The sequence below is a fragment of the Hemiscyllium ocellatum genome, assembly GCF_020745735.1.
Source record: "Hemiscyllium ocellatum isolate sHemOce1 chromosome 27 unlocalized genomic scaffold, sHemOce1.pat.X.cur. SUPER_27_unloc_36, whole genome shotgun sequence".
In the NCBI taxonomy this organism is placed as follows: domain Eukaryota; kingdom Metazoa; phylum Chordata; class Chondrichthyes; order Orectolobiformes; family Hemiscylliidae; genus Hemiscyllium; species Hemiscyllium ocellatum.
In genome coordinates, this window is record NW_026867505.1 from 241,709 (window position 1) to 256,130 (window position 14,422).

General features: G+C 45.5%; 1 protein-coding gene across 2 annotated transcripts; it reads left to right on the forward strand.

Annotated features, from left to right (window-relative positions):
- Positions 1-593: 593 nt before the first annotated feature.
- LOC132808194 (zinc finger protein 239-like) lies at positions 594-13,513 on the forward strand. Of its 2 annotated transcripts, XR_009642046.1 has the most exons (4): positions 594-687; positions 6,117-6,274; positions 8,766-8,887; positions 12,485-13,513. XR_009642046.1 is itself a non-coding variant. In XM_060822036.1 (3 exons), exon 3 carries the CDS (start codon positions 9,104-9,106, stop codon positions 9,998-10,000), a length of 897 nt encoding a protein of 298 aa, XP_060678019.1. In that variant the 5' UTR covers positions 594-687; positions 6,117-6,274; positions 8,766-9,103; the 3' UTR covers positions 10,001-10,054. The 2 variants fall into 2 exon arrangements, 1 of the variants encoding a protein (XP_060678019.1); XM_060822036.1 differs by lacking the exon at positions 12,485-13,513 and having other exon boundaries at positions 8,766-10,054.
- The last annotated feature ends 909 nt before the right edge of the window (positions 13,514-14,422 follow it).

Below are 14,422 nucleotides of genomic sequence, written 5' to 3' on the forward strand. Positions count from 1 at the left end.
CATATTCTAAATTAATCTGGTGATCCATTTGCCACCATTTGGCCCATATCTCTCTCAACCTTTCCTATTCATATTCCTATCCAGATGCCTTTTAAATGTTGTAATTGTTCCAGCCTCGACCACTGTCTCTGGCAGCTCATTCCATACATACACCACCCTCTGCATGGAAATGTTACCAGTTCGGTTCCATTTAAACCTTTTCCCTCTCAGCCTAATCCTATGCCCCTTCAGTTTTGGATTTCCTCTACCCTGGGGAAATGACATTCAAAGATTGAGCAGCCAGACAAAATGCAAAAGGAATAAACTGTTGAGCCCCAGGAAAACAAAAGAAGTGTGGCTCCAGCCTGTTTTTCTCTCCGATTGGCAGTTGGACCAGCATCTCCACTGGGCACACTGCGCATGCTTTTCGGTGTCAGGAAGCATTGCGCATGTACGCTGGTGTCAGCAAAATACTGCGCATGCTCCTTACTGTCAGCGGAAACGGCTCGCAACATTCTTCTGATCGACCAATGGGAAGCCCTGAAGGACCGGAAGGCGTGCGGTCTTCCTGCCAATGAGAGCTTCCCCCCTATTGTCTGAATGCGGAAGTTGGATCAGGCGCTTGTGAAGGTGTTGCTGCTCCTCTCTCTATGAATGAAGATTGAACTTCATCCCAGACTGCAACTTCTTTCTTCTGTCCAAATTTGTGTGAGTACAACTTACTCTTCTCACCCCCTTTCTCATTTTATTTTTTCACTCTGGTGTTCAGTTCTTCACTTGCAGCAAAGTTGGTTCAGGTATGTGTCTTAATTGGCAAACACATGGTAAATGTATTTATGTAGTGTGAAGTTATAACCTTCCCTATGAAATAAAAACAGAAAGCAGGTACATTGTTTAAATGGTAATATACTGGAATGTGGAGTAAGTGAGGACTGCAGGTACCGAAAATCAGAGTCGAAAATTGTGGCGCTGGAAAAGCACAGTTGGTCAGACAGCATCCAAGGTGCAGAACAGTCAACGTTTTGGGCAAAAGCCTTTCATCCAGGAATGATATGTGGATGTACAAACGTGCCTCAGCTACCTTCTGCTCAGGCTTTCTACTCCAGTCAATGCCAGTTGTCACATAGGTGCAGCAAGCAATCAGCAAGGCAAGTGGTGTATTAGCAAGAGGAACTGAGTTCAAAGTGGGGGTGCCTTCCTGTAGTTAGGGAGGTATTAAATATATTCAAAGCTGAGTTCATCTGACTTTTGAATCTCAAAAATAGTTATGGGGGAAGACAAGAAATTAAAAAATATATATTTTTATTCAAAACTTTTTCAAATCTCTCGCAACACCTCTATATACAAAAAAGAACAATACCAAAATACAGAAAAATAGTAGTACAACAATTTCATATTATGATACTATTAATAATGAGCTACCTATTATTCTACTAGGACAAACTTAGCTTAAACTAAACCACAATCAAATTGAATAAAAATAAAATTAAACATAATTTAAGTTAATTTGAATTCTATCACATTACTTTATTCTATTTCACTCACCATACCTCCATTAAGGCTTCCATCCATGGGAGCACCAGTTATTGCACCCGTATTCTTTTCACCTAGCCTTGCCCTCCCAGGGCCCCATGAGCGCCCAGACTGATTCCCACAGCTATACCACGGCTCTAATTAATACTGCTGATCAGTCTGCATCAATATAATTTAGCAAGGGCTGCCACGTCTTGTAAAACTACTGTTTTGTGGTGCACCATATTTGTGAGGTCATCTTGGGGGCGGATGCTCCATCACCAGCATATGCCAGGCCATAAGCCCTGGGTGTTTTTCCAATGTCAAACTCATTAAAATGTTCTTCCTTGCACAGTGCGTAAGAATGTTACACAGTCTGTTTCTGTGTTCTCCGAGAGAAGGCAAATTTGTCAACCCCCAGGATGTCCTTCAGCTCCCTTACTATAGCACTCCAGTATCTCTGGATCTTACAACATGACCAATAGCAGTGTGTGAGTGCCTATGCTAATGTTACATTTGGGATACCCTGGTGATGCGCCACTCTTGAACCTAGTTAGCCTCTCTGGCACCACATAAGCCCTGTGTAAAATCTTCAATTGCATGCCCTGTGCTTTGTTACATGTTGAAATTTTCCTTACATTTTCCCATATATCTTGCCATACTTCTAATGAAATATTCTAGCTCCCGATTCCACATGGTAGAGAGTCCCTCCACATCTCCTAAGGTATGTCCCTTCTGTAAATGATGCAACGTACTAACTGAAAGAGCGCCTGTACAGAGTACTCTTTACTCCACATTTGACCTGTAAAGCTGAGCCAGGAGTGTGGTCTTCCTCTGTATATAATCCCTTAGCTGAAAGTACCGGAAAAGGCCCCTATTAGACAATGCATATTTCTGTCTTAGCTGGCTAAATGACATCAAGACCTAACCCTCAAATAAATCTTCCCTCCAGGAGATTCCCTTATACTCCCATGACTTAAAGCCGGAGTCTATTGCCCCAGGTTTAAATCCTTAGGCTGCCACCTGCGGGGTAATTAGCGAGGTCTTCAGCCAATTGCCCTTGTCTTGCCTCCGTGTCCTCCAGGCTTTCACTGTATTTAAAATGATTGTACTCTTTCACTGCTCAGTCTCGGATTTCATCTTATCAATGAATAATAGATTAACTCGGGGACATCTCGACTGCAATGCTTCAACGTCAAGCAAAATCAACCTCGTGTCCCCCCGTGCCCAGTCACCCACATATGCTAAGAAAGCGCTTATTTGATATCTCTCCAAGTCCAAAAGATCCACTCCTCCTCACCCTGTGAGAGCTGCAATTTGGTAAACTTAATTAGGGGGTGACTGCGACACCAAATAAAATAACCTAGCCAACCATTGAGCCTCCGTAATACCCATCTGGGTAGCAACAACAGGAGCATTCTCATGGGGTACAACAGGCGAGGAAGAACATTCATTTTAATCAGAGCTATTCGGCCTAACCATGATAATGGTAATCCGTCCCACTGCTGTAAATCCTGCTTTATCCTCTCCAGTAATTGTACATAGTTAGCTTTATACAGCTGGTGGAAGGCAGGGGTAATAAAAATTCCCAAATACAAAAGCCCTTTTGACGACCATCTAAACAGGAACTGCATTCCATCCTCCAGCATGGCGTCTGATTTTGTAAAGTTGATCCTGCAGCCTGAAAAACTTCCAAATAAATTAATTGTTTGAATCAATCGAGGAACAGACTCCTCCAGATTGGCCAAGAACAGAAGGACATCATCAGCATATAGGGTAATCTTATGTTCCCCCATTCCCATTCCTGGCCCCACTATTTCAGGATCCCTCCTGATAGCCTCAGCTAATGGCTCAATTGCCAAGGTAGATAGCAGCGGTGAAAGAGGACATCCCTTTCGACTACCTCTCCCAGCATTAAAGTTATCTGACTTAGTGCCATTTGTGATGATTGCTGCCTTAGGATCATTATACAACACCACCACCCATCTAGCAAAGGTTGTCCCCAGACCAAAGCGCTTGAGAATCCCAAACAGGTACAGCCATTCTATCTGGTCAAATGCTTTTTCTGCATCTAGGGAGGCCACCGAACCCAGGATCAACCTTTGCTGGCATACCTGCACCATGTTCAGTACCCTCCTGATATTGTTGGAGGAGCTACTGCCCTTAACAAAACTCATCTGATCTTCTTTCACAATACAGGACAACACCTTTTCCAACCTCAGAGCCAGCGTCTTGGGTAGAATTTTAAAATCTACATTCAACAGTGAAATGGGTCTGTATGAAGCACATTCTTTGGGCTCTTTCCCCTTCTTTATAATGAGGGAGATATTAGCCTCCCTAAGAGAGGGCGGAAGACAACCCATGCATATGAATAGCTATACATCCCCAGAAGTGGCTCCACCAACACACTTATGAATTCCTATAGAATTCACTTGGGAATCCATCTGACCGTGGTGCTTCATTGCATCCTGCACCTCCTGTATCGTCATAGGCATATTCAACAGGAAACCTGTTCCACGTTTATACTAGGGAGGTGCAGGATCTCAAAAAAGGCCTGTATTCTCGCTGCACCATGTTCATCTCCCTCCGACCGATATAACTCTGCAAATTATTCCCTAAATCTAACATTAATCTTCTTTAACTCACGGGTAACTGTGCCAGCCTTCTCTCGAACAGACATAATAGATTGGGAAGCATTTTTCTTTCTGGCCAGATATCTACCTGGCTTATCTCCAACTTCCAACAATCTTTGTTGAGCAAAGCAGACCTTTTTTTCCCCAGTGTGTGCAATGAGTTGGGAGCAGCTGGAGAGCTGCAGCTTCACCAGTGAAGGCCTATTATAGTATACTTCCTCAGCTATCTGCAGACGGGTCTCCAGCATCTGTTGTTGCTCCTTCCTCTGCGTCCTTCTAGCCATTGAATAAAAAATAGTCAAGCCTCATAAATATGCCTTATTGGCCTCCTACAGTATTTCCGGATTACTGGCCGTACCCAAGTTGGTACCCAGAAGGCTCTGAACTCTTGTGATGTACTCAACAAATTTGCTATCCCTTAGCAGGAATGGGTCCATGCACCAGTGCTGTACATCCATTCCACCACTCTTGATTTTACCATCTAAATACACTGGCACATGGTCTGAGACAGCTATATTGCCAATTTCACACGCCAATGTTCTGTCCAAGCAATCCAATGGCATTAAAAAGTGTCAGTTCCCATGTGGTACTTGTGTGGGTTGGAAGAGAAAGTAGGGTGGAGATGCCTCCACACATCCATTAATCCCAACTCCTCGCACATGTCCACCAACTGCTTAGGTTGCGCGGGTATACCTGCCTGGTCCCTTGGCGCCCTGTCTACCTCGGGATCTATTAGACGATTAAAATCCTCTCCAATGACCATGAGGCGTACCCCAAGACTCATTAATTTAGCAGCTGCATCAATTAGAAATTTAAGAGGGTGCACCGGAGGGACAATACACATTCAGGATGCCATACCCCTCATCATGTATTAGAGCTTTAAGAATGACGGACAGTCCATATTCGTCCTTAATTTGCTCAATTTCCTGGAAAGGGAGGTTCCTTCTTACCAGTATAGCAACTCCTCTACACATGGAGCTAAAAGAGGAGAAGAATACCCGATCATAACCTCCTTGCTGCAGTTTCAGATGTTCCTTATCAGTTAAATGTGTCCACCCTTTCCTTCCCGAGGCTTGACAGCACCTTCTTTCTTTTAAATGGGGGAATGGCTCCCTTTTACATTCCAGGTGCACCACCTGAACGAATCAGTAGACATGGCCATCCAGGGAAGCCTGTGGTTTCCCAAGAGGAGGAAGCTTATCTGAGGTGCGGTGAGCAACAAAGACATTAACTCGATAAAGTCTAAAAACTGCTCCTATTAAAACTACTATAAATAAAAATCTAACCACCACATATAACTTAAGCAAATGCTCAAATAACCCCCAATTATGTAGAGATCTCTTCCCCCCCACCCCAACCCCCACCATTGCCACCAGCCTGGCTCCTTCCCACTGAGGCTGTGCCCCAAACGCCAGGCAATTCACAGATTGAAAAAAACATGTTATTTACATTCTGAGAGTTAACAATGGTTGCCCATCTCCCCACACCCCTTCTCCATACATCTTAAACACAGGTATAGCCACCCCCAATCCAAAAACAAAAGGACAGCAGTGAAAAAAAGGCCCCAGACAATACCTAACTGACCGATATACTAAATAATTCCAGTTTTACGCCAAGGCAGTACGTATAAAGCCGATAACCACAAAATAAGGGGCAAAAAATAGCATTGTCTGGAATGACGTCCCTCCTGCCTTCACCTCAACTCAATTTCTTTAATTCAGAGAACTCGCAAAGTCCTTCGCCTTTTCTGCTGAATCAAATTATATACTGTCCCTCCATGAGTAAAACGCAATACAATCAGGGACCTCAAGGAATATTGTATGTTCAGATCCCTTAATTTTCTCTTAACTTAATTAAATGCCTTTTTCTTAATCCAGGCTCCTGAGAAGTCCTGAAAATATATTATTCTGATCCTTTGTACATTAGAGCCTGTGGATCTCTTCCCAGTCTTCTTGCTGTTTTAATCACTAACTGATTTTCTTTATCATGCAGGAGCCGCACTCGGACCACGCAGGGCTGTGGGTCCGACCCGGACCTGCACATTTCGATCCAGTGTGCCCGCTCCACACTCAACAGGCCCGACTCCAACTCCAGCCCCAGGAATCCAATAAGGTCTTCGCCTTCCTCGCATTCCGGAAGACCCACGAGCTGTAAGATTTCTCTTCTACTTTAGTTTTCCAGGTCGTCCACTTGCTCCTGAAGGACCCAAACCTGGTCTTCCAGCGTTTGGATCCTTCCTCCTGAGACCTCCGCCACGGTCTCCGATGCCACAGTCCTCTCCTCCGCTGCCTATTCTCTTCGGGCCAACACGTGAATTTCCTGTCCATGCTTTTCCAGCGTGGCAGATAGTGGTTCCACCGCTGCTTCAATCTTTTCTCAGAGATTGGCAAACACCGAGAGTAACTGCTGCTGTCCCATTAAATCCACAGGGATTGCCCTGGAAGCTTGAGCAATGGCTCCAGGCACCCACGATGTAGTTGGGGAGTGCCTTACCTGCTTCACCCCTTTCGGCCCCTTTCCTTCATTTGCTTTCATTCTGTTCCTAAAGCTGTCAAACCACAATTATAGCAGCTCCAGACGTTCAGTAAGTTTATATTCGCAATTTTTTTCTTCTACGGATGGTTAATGAGGTGGGGAGAGGGGTAAAAGTCCACCTTGCCAGGGGGTGTGGCACAGAACCCAGCACAGCAGACCACTCAAACCACCGCCATCTTGGATTTCCAAGAAAATGGTTTTAAGACCAGTACAGAACGGTGGCACAGTGGTTAGCACTGCTGCCTCACAGTGCCGGAGACCTGGGTTCAATTCCTGACTCAGGCAATCGACTGCGTGGAGTTTGCACATTCTCCCCGTGTCTGTGTGGGTTTCCTCCGGGTGCTCCGGTTTCCTCCCACAGTCCAAAGATGTGCAGGTTAGGTGAATTGGCCAGGATAAATTGCCCGTAGTGTTAGGTAAAGGGGTAAAATGTAGAGGTATGGGTGGTTGCACTTGGCGGGTCGGTGTGGACTTGTTGGGCCAAAGGGCCTGTTTCCACACTGTAAGTAATCTAATCTAATCTAAAGAACAGCTACAGAGTTATACAGCAGAGAAACAGATCCTTCGGTCCAACTAGTCTATGCTGACTATGTTCTCAAACCCAACTAGTCCCATCTGCCAGTGATTGGTCCACATACCTCCTATTCATGTACTTTTCCAAATGTCTTTTAAACATTGTCACTGTACATACATCCACTACTTCCTCTGGACACCCATTGCACACACAAACCACTCACTGTGTGAAAAAAATGGAGCTCTTCGTGTCTTTTTAAAATCTTTCTTCTCTCCTCTTCAAACTTTGCTCCCTAATCTTGAAAGCCCCACCCTAGGAAAAGGACACCTGCCTTTCACCTCATCTGTACCCCTCATGATATTATAATCCTCTGTAAGGTCACCTCTCAATCTCCTCTGCTCCAGTGAAAGAAATCCCAGTCTCCACTGCCTGCAGGTATATTCATGTTCAGTTATGATGTGTTCGGTGTTGGTGCAGGCTCAAATGGCCAACTCCTGCTCCCAGTTCTCTCACTGTGTGTCCAGCACAGCATTGGGAGATTGGGAAAGGGGAGGGATAGATATGTTGTTTGTTTTTATTTTTAAAATGCACTTGATTCCACAAATAAAAGCAACAGGTACAAGTACAGCACATGCAGTATTCCTCATTGCAGCTTCAAGGTTTTGTGTCCTCTTCTTCCGTGTTGGCTCCAGCACATTCGGCTTCCTCCCCCCACCACCCACCCACCCAATCCCCGCCCTGAGCTGTTGATGCTTACATTCTATAAAATAAAGAGAGGGATAGACAAGGTCTTTTCTCTGGGAGTGTAGAACTATACAGTAATAGGTTTAGGGTGAGGTGGCCCGGGGAGGAGGCGAGGGATTTAAAAGGAACCTAAGGGGCAATTCATGCAGAAGATGGCGCGTGTAAGGAAAGAGCTGCCAGAGGAAGTAGTAGATGCTGGTATAATTATGACACATTTAAAAGGCATCTGGACAGGTTTATGAATAGGAAGGGTTTAGAGGGATATGGGCCAAATGCTGGCAAAAGAGACCAGATTCGGTGAGGATATCTGGCCAGCATAGACCAGTTGGACCAAAGGACCTGTTTCTGTTCTGTATATCTAGATGACTCTGGTTTGCCACACCAGTCTGTTCAATTTCACTCTGGTGTCATAGCCTTGGTGTCTCATTCCAAAACTCCCCCACCCCCGTGGGGGCACGTTAACAATTTTGTGTCTGATTGGTTGTCAAGAAGCTGCTTTGCAGGTTCATCCTGAATTTACACACTATATTTTTGCTTCCACAACTCAGACCTGCTCACTCTCAACAGTATCCCAATGTCGTGGAAGATATTAATTTTCAGGTGGAGGTATCCAAAATTCAGAGAGGTGTCAGTTGTGACTGTTTTGCTCTTCTGTCCCTGTCAGATCCTGAATCAGCACTTTCAGGAGAATTAGAATGGAGTGAGAACAGAGGGAGAGAGGGAGTGAGTGAAAAAGTGGGATGGTGCTTTCAGTTTTATGGAATAACAAAAGAAAAGAATGTTCTGCAGAAAGTAGAATTGCTTGTTCTGAATTTCTACCCTGGACTGACAGTGATGACTTTTTGCAGAGTATTTGATCTGAAGATGAAGTTTCAAAATCAAGATGAAGGGCTTATGCCTGAACCATTGACTCTCCTGCTCCTCGGATGCTGTCTGACCCGCAGTTTTCGACTCTGATTCTCCAGCATTTGTGAGTCACTCAATCCATCGGGACTGCAACAATTTTCGACTGTGATCCAATTGGTTCCTGTTTCAGTCTGTTTTCAGCATCAGTGGGACTGGAAGAGAGACCCTACTGTTGCAGCAACACAGAGTGAGGAGCCTGAAACAGTTATCTGGCCTGAAAAGAGGAATTCAAGGCTGGGAGAGGACATACACGCGTTTGTGTGCAACTGTAGCTTCGGCCATGGAGAAACCATGGAAGTGTGGCGACTGCGGGAAAGGTTTCCGTGTCCCGTCTGCCCTGGAGACACATCGTCGCAGTCACACCAGGGAGAAGCCATTCTCCTGTCCTGAGTGCGGGAAGGCCTTCAGTGATTCCTCTGCCCTGCTGAGGCACCGGCGAGTGCACACAGGGGAGAGGCCCTTCAGCTGCCCTGAGTGCAGGAAGAGCTTCAGCGATTCCTCCGCCCGGCTGAGGCACTTGCGGGTGCACACAGGGGAGAGGCCCTTCAGCTGCCTCAAGTGTGGGAAGGCCTTCAACGATTCCTCCGCCCTGATCAGGCACCAGCGGCTGCACACAGGGGAGAGGCCCTTCCGCTGCCCCGATTGTGGGAAGGTGTTCACTCGCTCCTCCCACCTCGTGATTCACCGGCGGGTCCACACCGGTGAGAAGCCCTTCCCCTGCCCCAAATGTGGGAAGGCCTTCAGCGATTCCTCTGACCTGCTGGCCCACCGGCGGGTCCACACTGGCGAGAGGCCGTTCACCTGCTCTGTCTGCGGGAAGTGCTTCACACGCTCTTCTGACCTGCTGAAGCACCAGCGTGTCCACACTGGGGAAAGGCCCTTCAGCTGCTCTGAGTGCGGGAAGGGCTTTACTCAGGCATCCCACCTGCTGACACACCGGTGGGTCCACACTGGGGAGAGGCCGTTCACCTGCCTCGAGTGCGGGAAGGGCTTTGCTGTCTCCTCCAGTCTACTGACGCACCAGCGGGTCCACACTGGGGAGAGGCCGTTTGCCTGCCCTGAGTGTGGGCAGAGGTTCACAATGTCCTGCAGTTTGAACAAGCACCAGCGGAGGCACCAATGCTCCCAACAATCAGATTCTGCCGGTAACGCTGCTGAGGGTCACCCCCAGGTCTGAACCTCCTGCCCTTTCTGACAGTGGGGGTAATGAGAGTTGGTAGGCTTTTTTGTTTTCTACTGGGGGAGTGGAGGGGGAAGGGGGGGTGGTGGCTCAGTGGTTCGCACTGCTGCCTCATAGCGCCAGGGACCCAGATTTGATTCTATCCTCAGGGTAACTGTCTGTGTGGAGTTTGCATGTAATTCCCCTCAGTGTCTGCGTGGGTTTCCTTTGCGTGTTCCAGTGTCTTCCCAAAGTCCAAACGTGCACATGTTTGGGCGAATTGGCCAAGCTAAATAGTCCCACAGTGTTCAGGAATGTGTAGATGTGCTGCATTAGTTTGGGGTAAGTGCAGAGTGATCGGGTAGGAGAATGTGTCTGGATGAGTTACTCTTATTAGGGTCGGTCTGAACTTGTTGGGCAGAAGGGCCCGTTTCCACACTGTAGTGATTGTATGATTCCGTGAACATTTCTTCCAGTGGGCACTGCTGCTCATTGAGCCCAGGACCCGCACGAACTTAAGACCATTGGAGCAGAAGTTAGGATATTTTGACCCATCGAATCTGCTCCACCATTTGTTAGAGACAAAATAAAAAACTGCAGATGCTGGAATCTAAAATAGACAAGCAGGAGGCTGGGCACAACAAGGCAGGCAGCACCAGGAGGTGGAGAAGTCAGCATTTCAGGGATTATCCCTCCGGACTGAAGAAGGGTTCTACCCGAAACGTTGACATCTCCATCAGAAATGATTTACCAGGATATTGTCAGAACTAGAGGACGTAGATTTAGAGTGAGAGGGGAAAGATTTAAAAGGGACCGAAAGGGAAAACGTTTAATGCAGAGTGTGGTGCGTGTATGGAATAAGCTGCCAGAGGAAGTGGAGGAGGCTGGTAGAATTACAGAATTTAAAAGACATTTAGTCGGAGACGTGAATAGAAAGGGTTAGAGGGATTTGGGCCAAGTGCTATGAAATGGGACTAGATTAATTTAGAATATCTGGTCAGCGTGGACGAGTTGGACTGAAGGATCTGTTTCTGCGCTGTACCTCTCTATGACTACCGGTCCTGATGTAAGTTTAGAACTGAGTAACTTTGCATAATTCAATCTTGTTGAATTCACCTCCTGAAAGGTTTCAAATGAACCCCTCCAAACGATATGATTTAACTACACCAAGTTGGATAAAGTATCCCATCAAGTTCAACATGAATGCGCAGTTGAAGAAGTCAGAAGTCACACAACACCAGGTTACAGTCCAACAGGTTTATTTGAAATCCCAAGCTTTAGGAGCATTGCTCCTTCATCAGTGCTGCTCCTTCATCACTTCACCTGATGAAGGAACAGTGCTCCGAAAGCTCCTGAATTCAAATCAATCTATTGGGATTCTCACCTGGTGTTGTGTGACTTCTGACCTGTCCAGCCCCTGCACCTCTGCATCAGAGTTGACAAATGAGATCAGATTTTATTCAGCTGCAAATGTGTTGCTGGTCAAAGCACAGCAGGCCAGGCAGTATCTCCTGAGATGCTGCCTGGCCTGCTGTGCTTTGACCAGCAACACATTTGCAGCTGTGATCTCCAGCATCTGCAGACCTCATTTTTTACTCAGATTTTATTCAGCCTGATTTAGTGAGATATTCATCTGGATGTCCTTATGCCTGAAACATCGATTCTCCTGCTCCTCGGTTGCTGCCTGACCTGCTGTGCTTTTCCAGCACCATACTCTCAACTCTGATCTCCAGCATTTGCAGTCCTCACTTTTTCCTGGTTCATGTGGAAACTCAACACTGTCAGAGAGACGCCAGTCATACAGTACTATAGCACAGAGACAGGCCCTTCAGCCCAAACCGGTCCATGCTGACCAAAATGTTTGTCAACACTAACCTCATTTCCTGCACTTGGCCCATATCCTTCTCAAGCTTTCCTATCCATGTATTTGTTGAAACACCTTTTCAATGTTGTTAATGTACCTGCTTCAACCACTTCCACTGGCAGCTGTTTCCCCAGGCGAACTAGCCTTTGTAAATATTTTGCCCCACATCTTTTCTTCCATCTTTCTCCTCTCACCATAAAAACGCGTCCTTGGTCTAGAAATCCTCCCCCTAGGGAAGAGACAGCTACCATTAACCCAACTCTACCCCTCATGGTTTGAAAATATTGCCTCTCAACTGCCTTTGCTCCAGTGGAAAAACATCCCAGCCTATCCAGCCTAAATTCTAATTTGATAATAATGGCAGTGATGATTTTGGCTGTGTGTGTGTCAAGGATCTCTCATTTCTCAGCCAATGCTGTGCCTCTTAAGTTCACCTCATCTTAAAACGAATGGCACCCCATTCATTTAAAATGTCCATGTTTTCTGTGCAAAGTTGGTCCTGGTCAGGAAATAGGCAGCAGTGTCTTTTATTCCTGTAGACTGCTCTGTTTTGAGATGTATGAGTAAATCTTCAGAACAAAAGATTAATGCAGCCTTTATTCATGTCTCATTATTAAAAACACTCTCTCCATTTACAGATGTGATTGAGAAGCTTCTCCCAATGAATCTTTGACTGATAACAGCATTTGTCAGGCTTTTGAAAGTCACTGTAGCTCTTTCAGACACAACACGTCATACAGAAAATTCTCCCACATTAGTCGAGCAAAGTTGACATCTTTTTAAGACATTGTGAAACTTGAAAGGGTTCAGAAAAGGTTTGGAAGGATGTTGCCAGGGCTGCAAGGTTTTAGCTACAGGGAGAGGCTGAATACGCTGGTACTATTTTCCCTGAAGCTTCAGAGTCAGCCAGAAACATCTGTTGAATCAGGAAACATCTCTTCCTGCAGCAGCTTCAGACAGACCGCTTGCTAAAACCAAAACCAGTGGAAAAGAATGGGACAACTGCCCTTTCATTGTAGAAGTATTTTAGAAAAAAATTGTCAAACCCTTTTCCCTGATTGTTGCCTTAGTCAGTATCTGTTAACCATTAGTGAAAACCTTAATCCTAGACGAATGGGAAGCTGTGCCATTTACAACCCCTTCTGAAAATAAACCAACAACGTAATCTTCTTAAAGGAGCAGCATGATCACAACAAAAAGCACCTGAACTGAAACCTTTGAATCAAAAGGTTATGCAGTTAGCAGGACAAGAAAGCAGGTTTTAATTTCACCAATCAATTTAAATCAGCCCCATTGGCTACCAAAAACTTATTAAATTTAAATCCTAAAGTTTGGACAACAGGACCAATCCTATCATAAAGAATCTGTGCTCTGTCATCTGTGTATTAGAGAAAGCATCATTTAGTAAAACAGAGAAGAGCATTCCTGACAGAGGAATCGGAGGAGGTATCCCCGACAGAAGATGGCACAGAATATTCCGGAAGACACACAACCTGGTTGTAATCTGAGCGATTAAATTCTATTTTGTGTTATCTGAGGGGGACATGTATTGATTGGAACAGTATACCAGAAGAATCTTGATTTATTCCAGAATACTCAGTAGTTAAGAAGGATTTATTCAGTTTGTTAGTAGTTTCATTCATTTGTTCACTGTGAGAGTTGGTTAAATAAATTGCTGATTGTTGATTTTAAAGTGTCAGAGATTTATTTTTAACACTACAGCAGGTTACACCACTTATCACACTGACTTTACAGATTAAAGGGCAACGTGCCACTCTTTGGACGTTTTGGTTTGAGATCTTGGGGGTGGGGGGGGGTGGGTGGAGGGTGGATTCAGCCTTCACTTCATAACAGTATTGATGACATTATCTTGAATGCAATGGAGTCAATATTAATCCCAGCCTCTTGGTGTGGTTGTGGGTGAATCACCTTAATTTGGCTCCTGACTCAGAAACCGCACAGAGAATCAACTGCTGAAACAATGATTTGCACTTTATTGCACTAGCAACCACAAGTAAAACCCCTCAGGTCCATTCACCCTCACCCTCCAAACTTGGCTATCACCCAGTTGATGGCTGAATTTAACTGGGTTTCCACCGACAGTGCCCATCTCTGGAAGTGTCCAGGAGTTTGATGCAGTATTAATCTTCTAAGTACTGCTGCTGCAGCATCGTTCTGGAGTTGAATTTTGGTGGCGTTTCCTCATTTTCAAATCTGTGGTGTGACTTTTTTTTTTAAGACTCTAACATCACCTCCCTTTGCTGGACACCTCAGCTCTGTAGCTTACCTTCTTATCCTTGAGGGTTAGCTGTCTGTTTGAAACAGCCTGCTCTGCAATTAACCCCTCGCTGTCAGGGCTTTCCTTCCACAGGCAGAATTAATTGTCCTTTTGTCACACCATTATTAAACAACATTATCTTGCCTGTCCCAAGAAACAACTTAGTGTTCCCAGGGATGGATAACTAGCAGAAATTAGTCCATTTATCGTATTGAATCTGCTCTGCCATTCAATCATGGCTGATATGTTTCTTAACCCCATTCTCCCTGTAACTTTTGAACCCCTTGATACTCAAGAA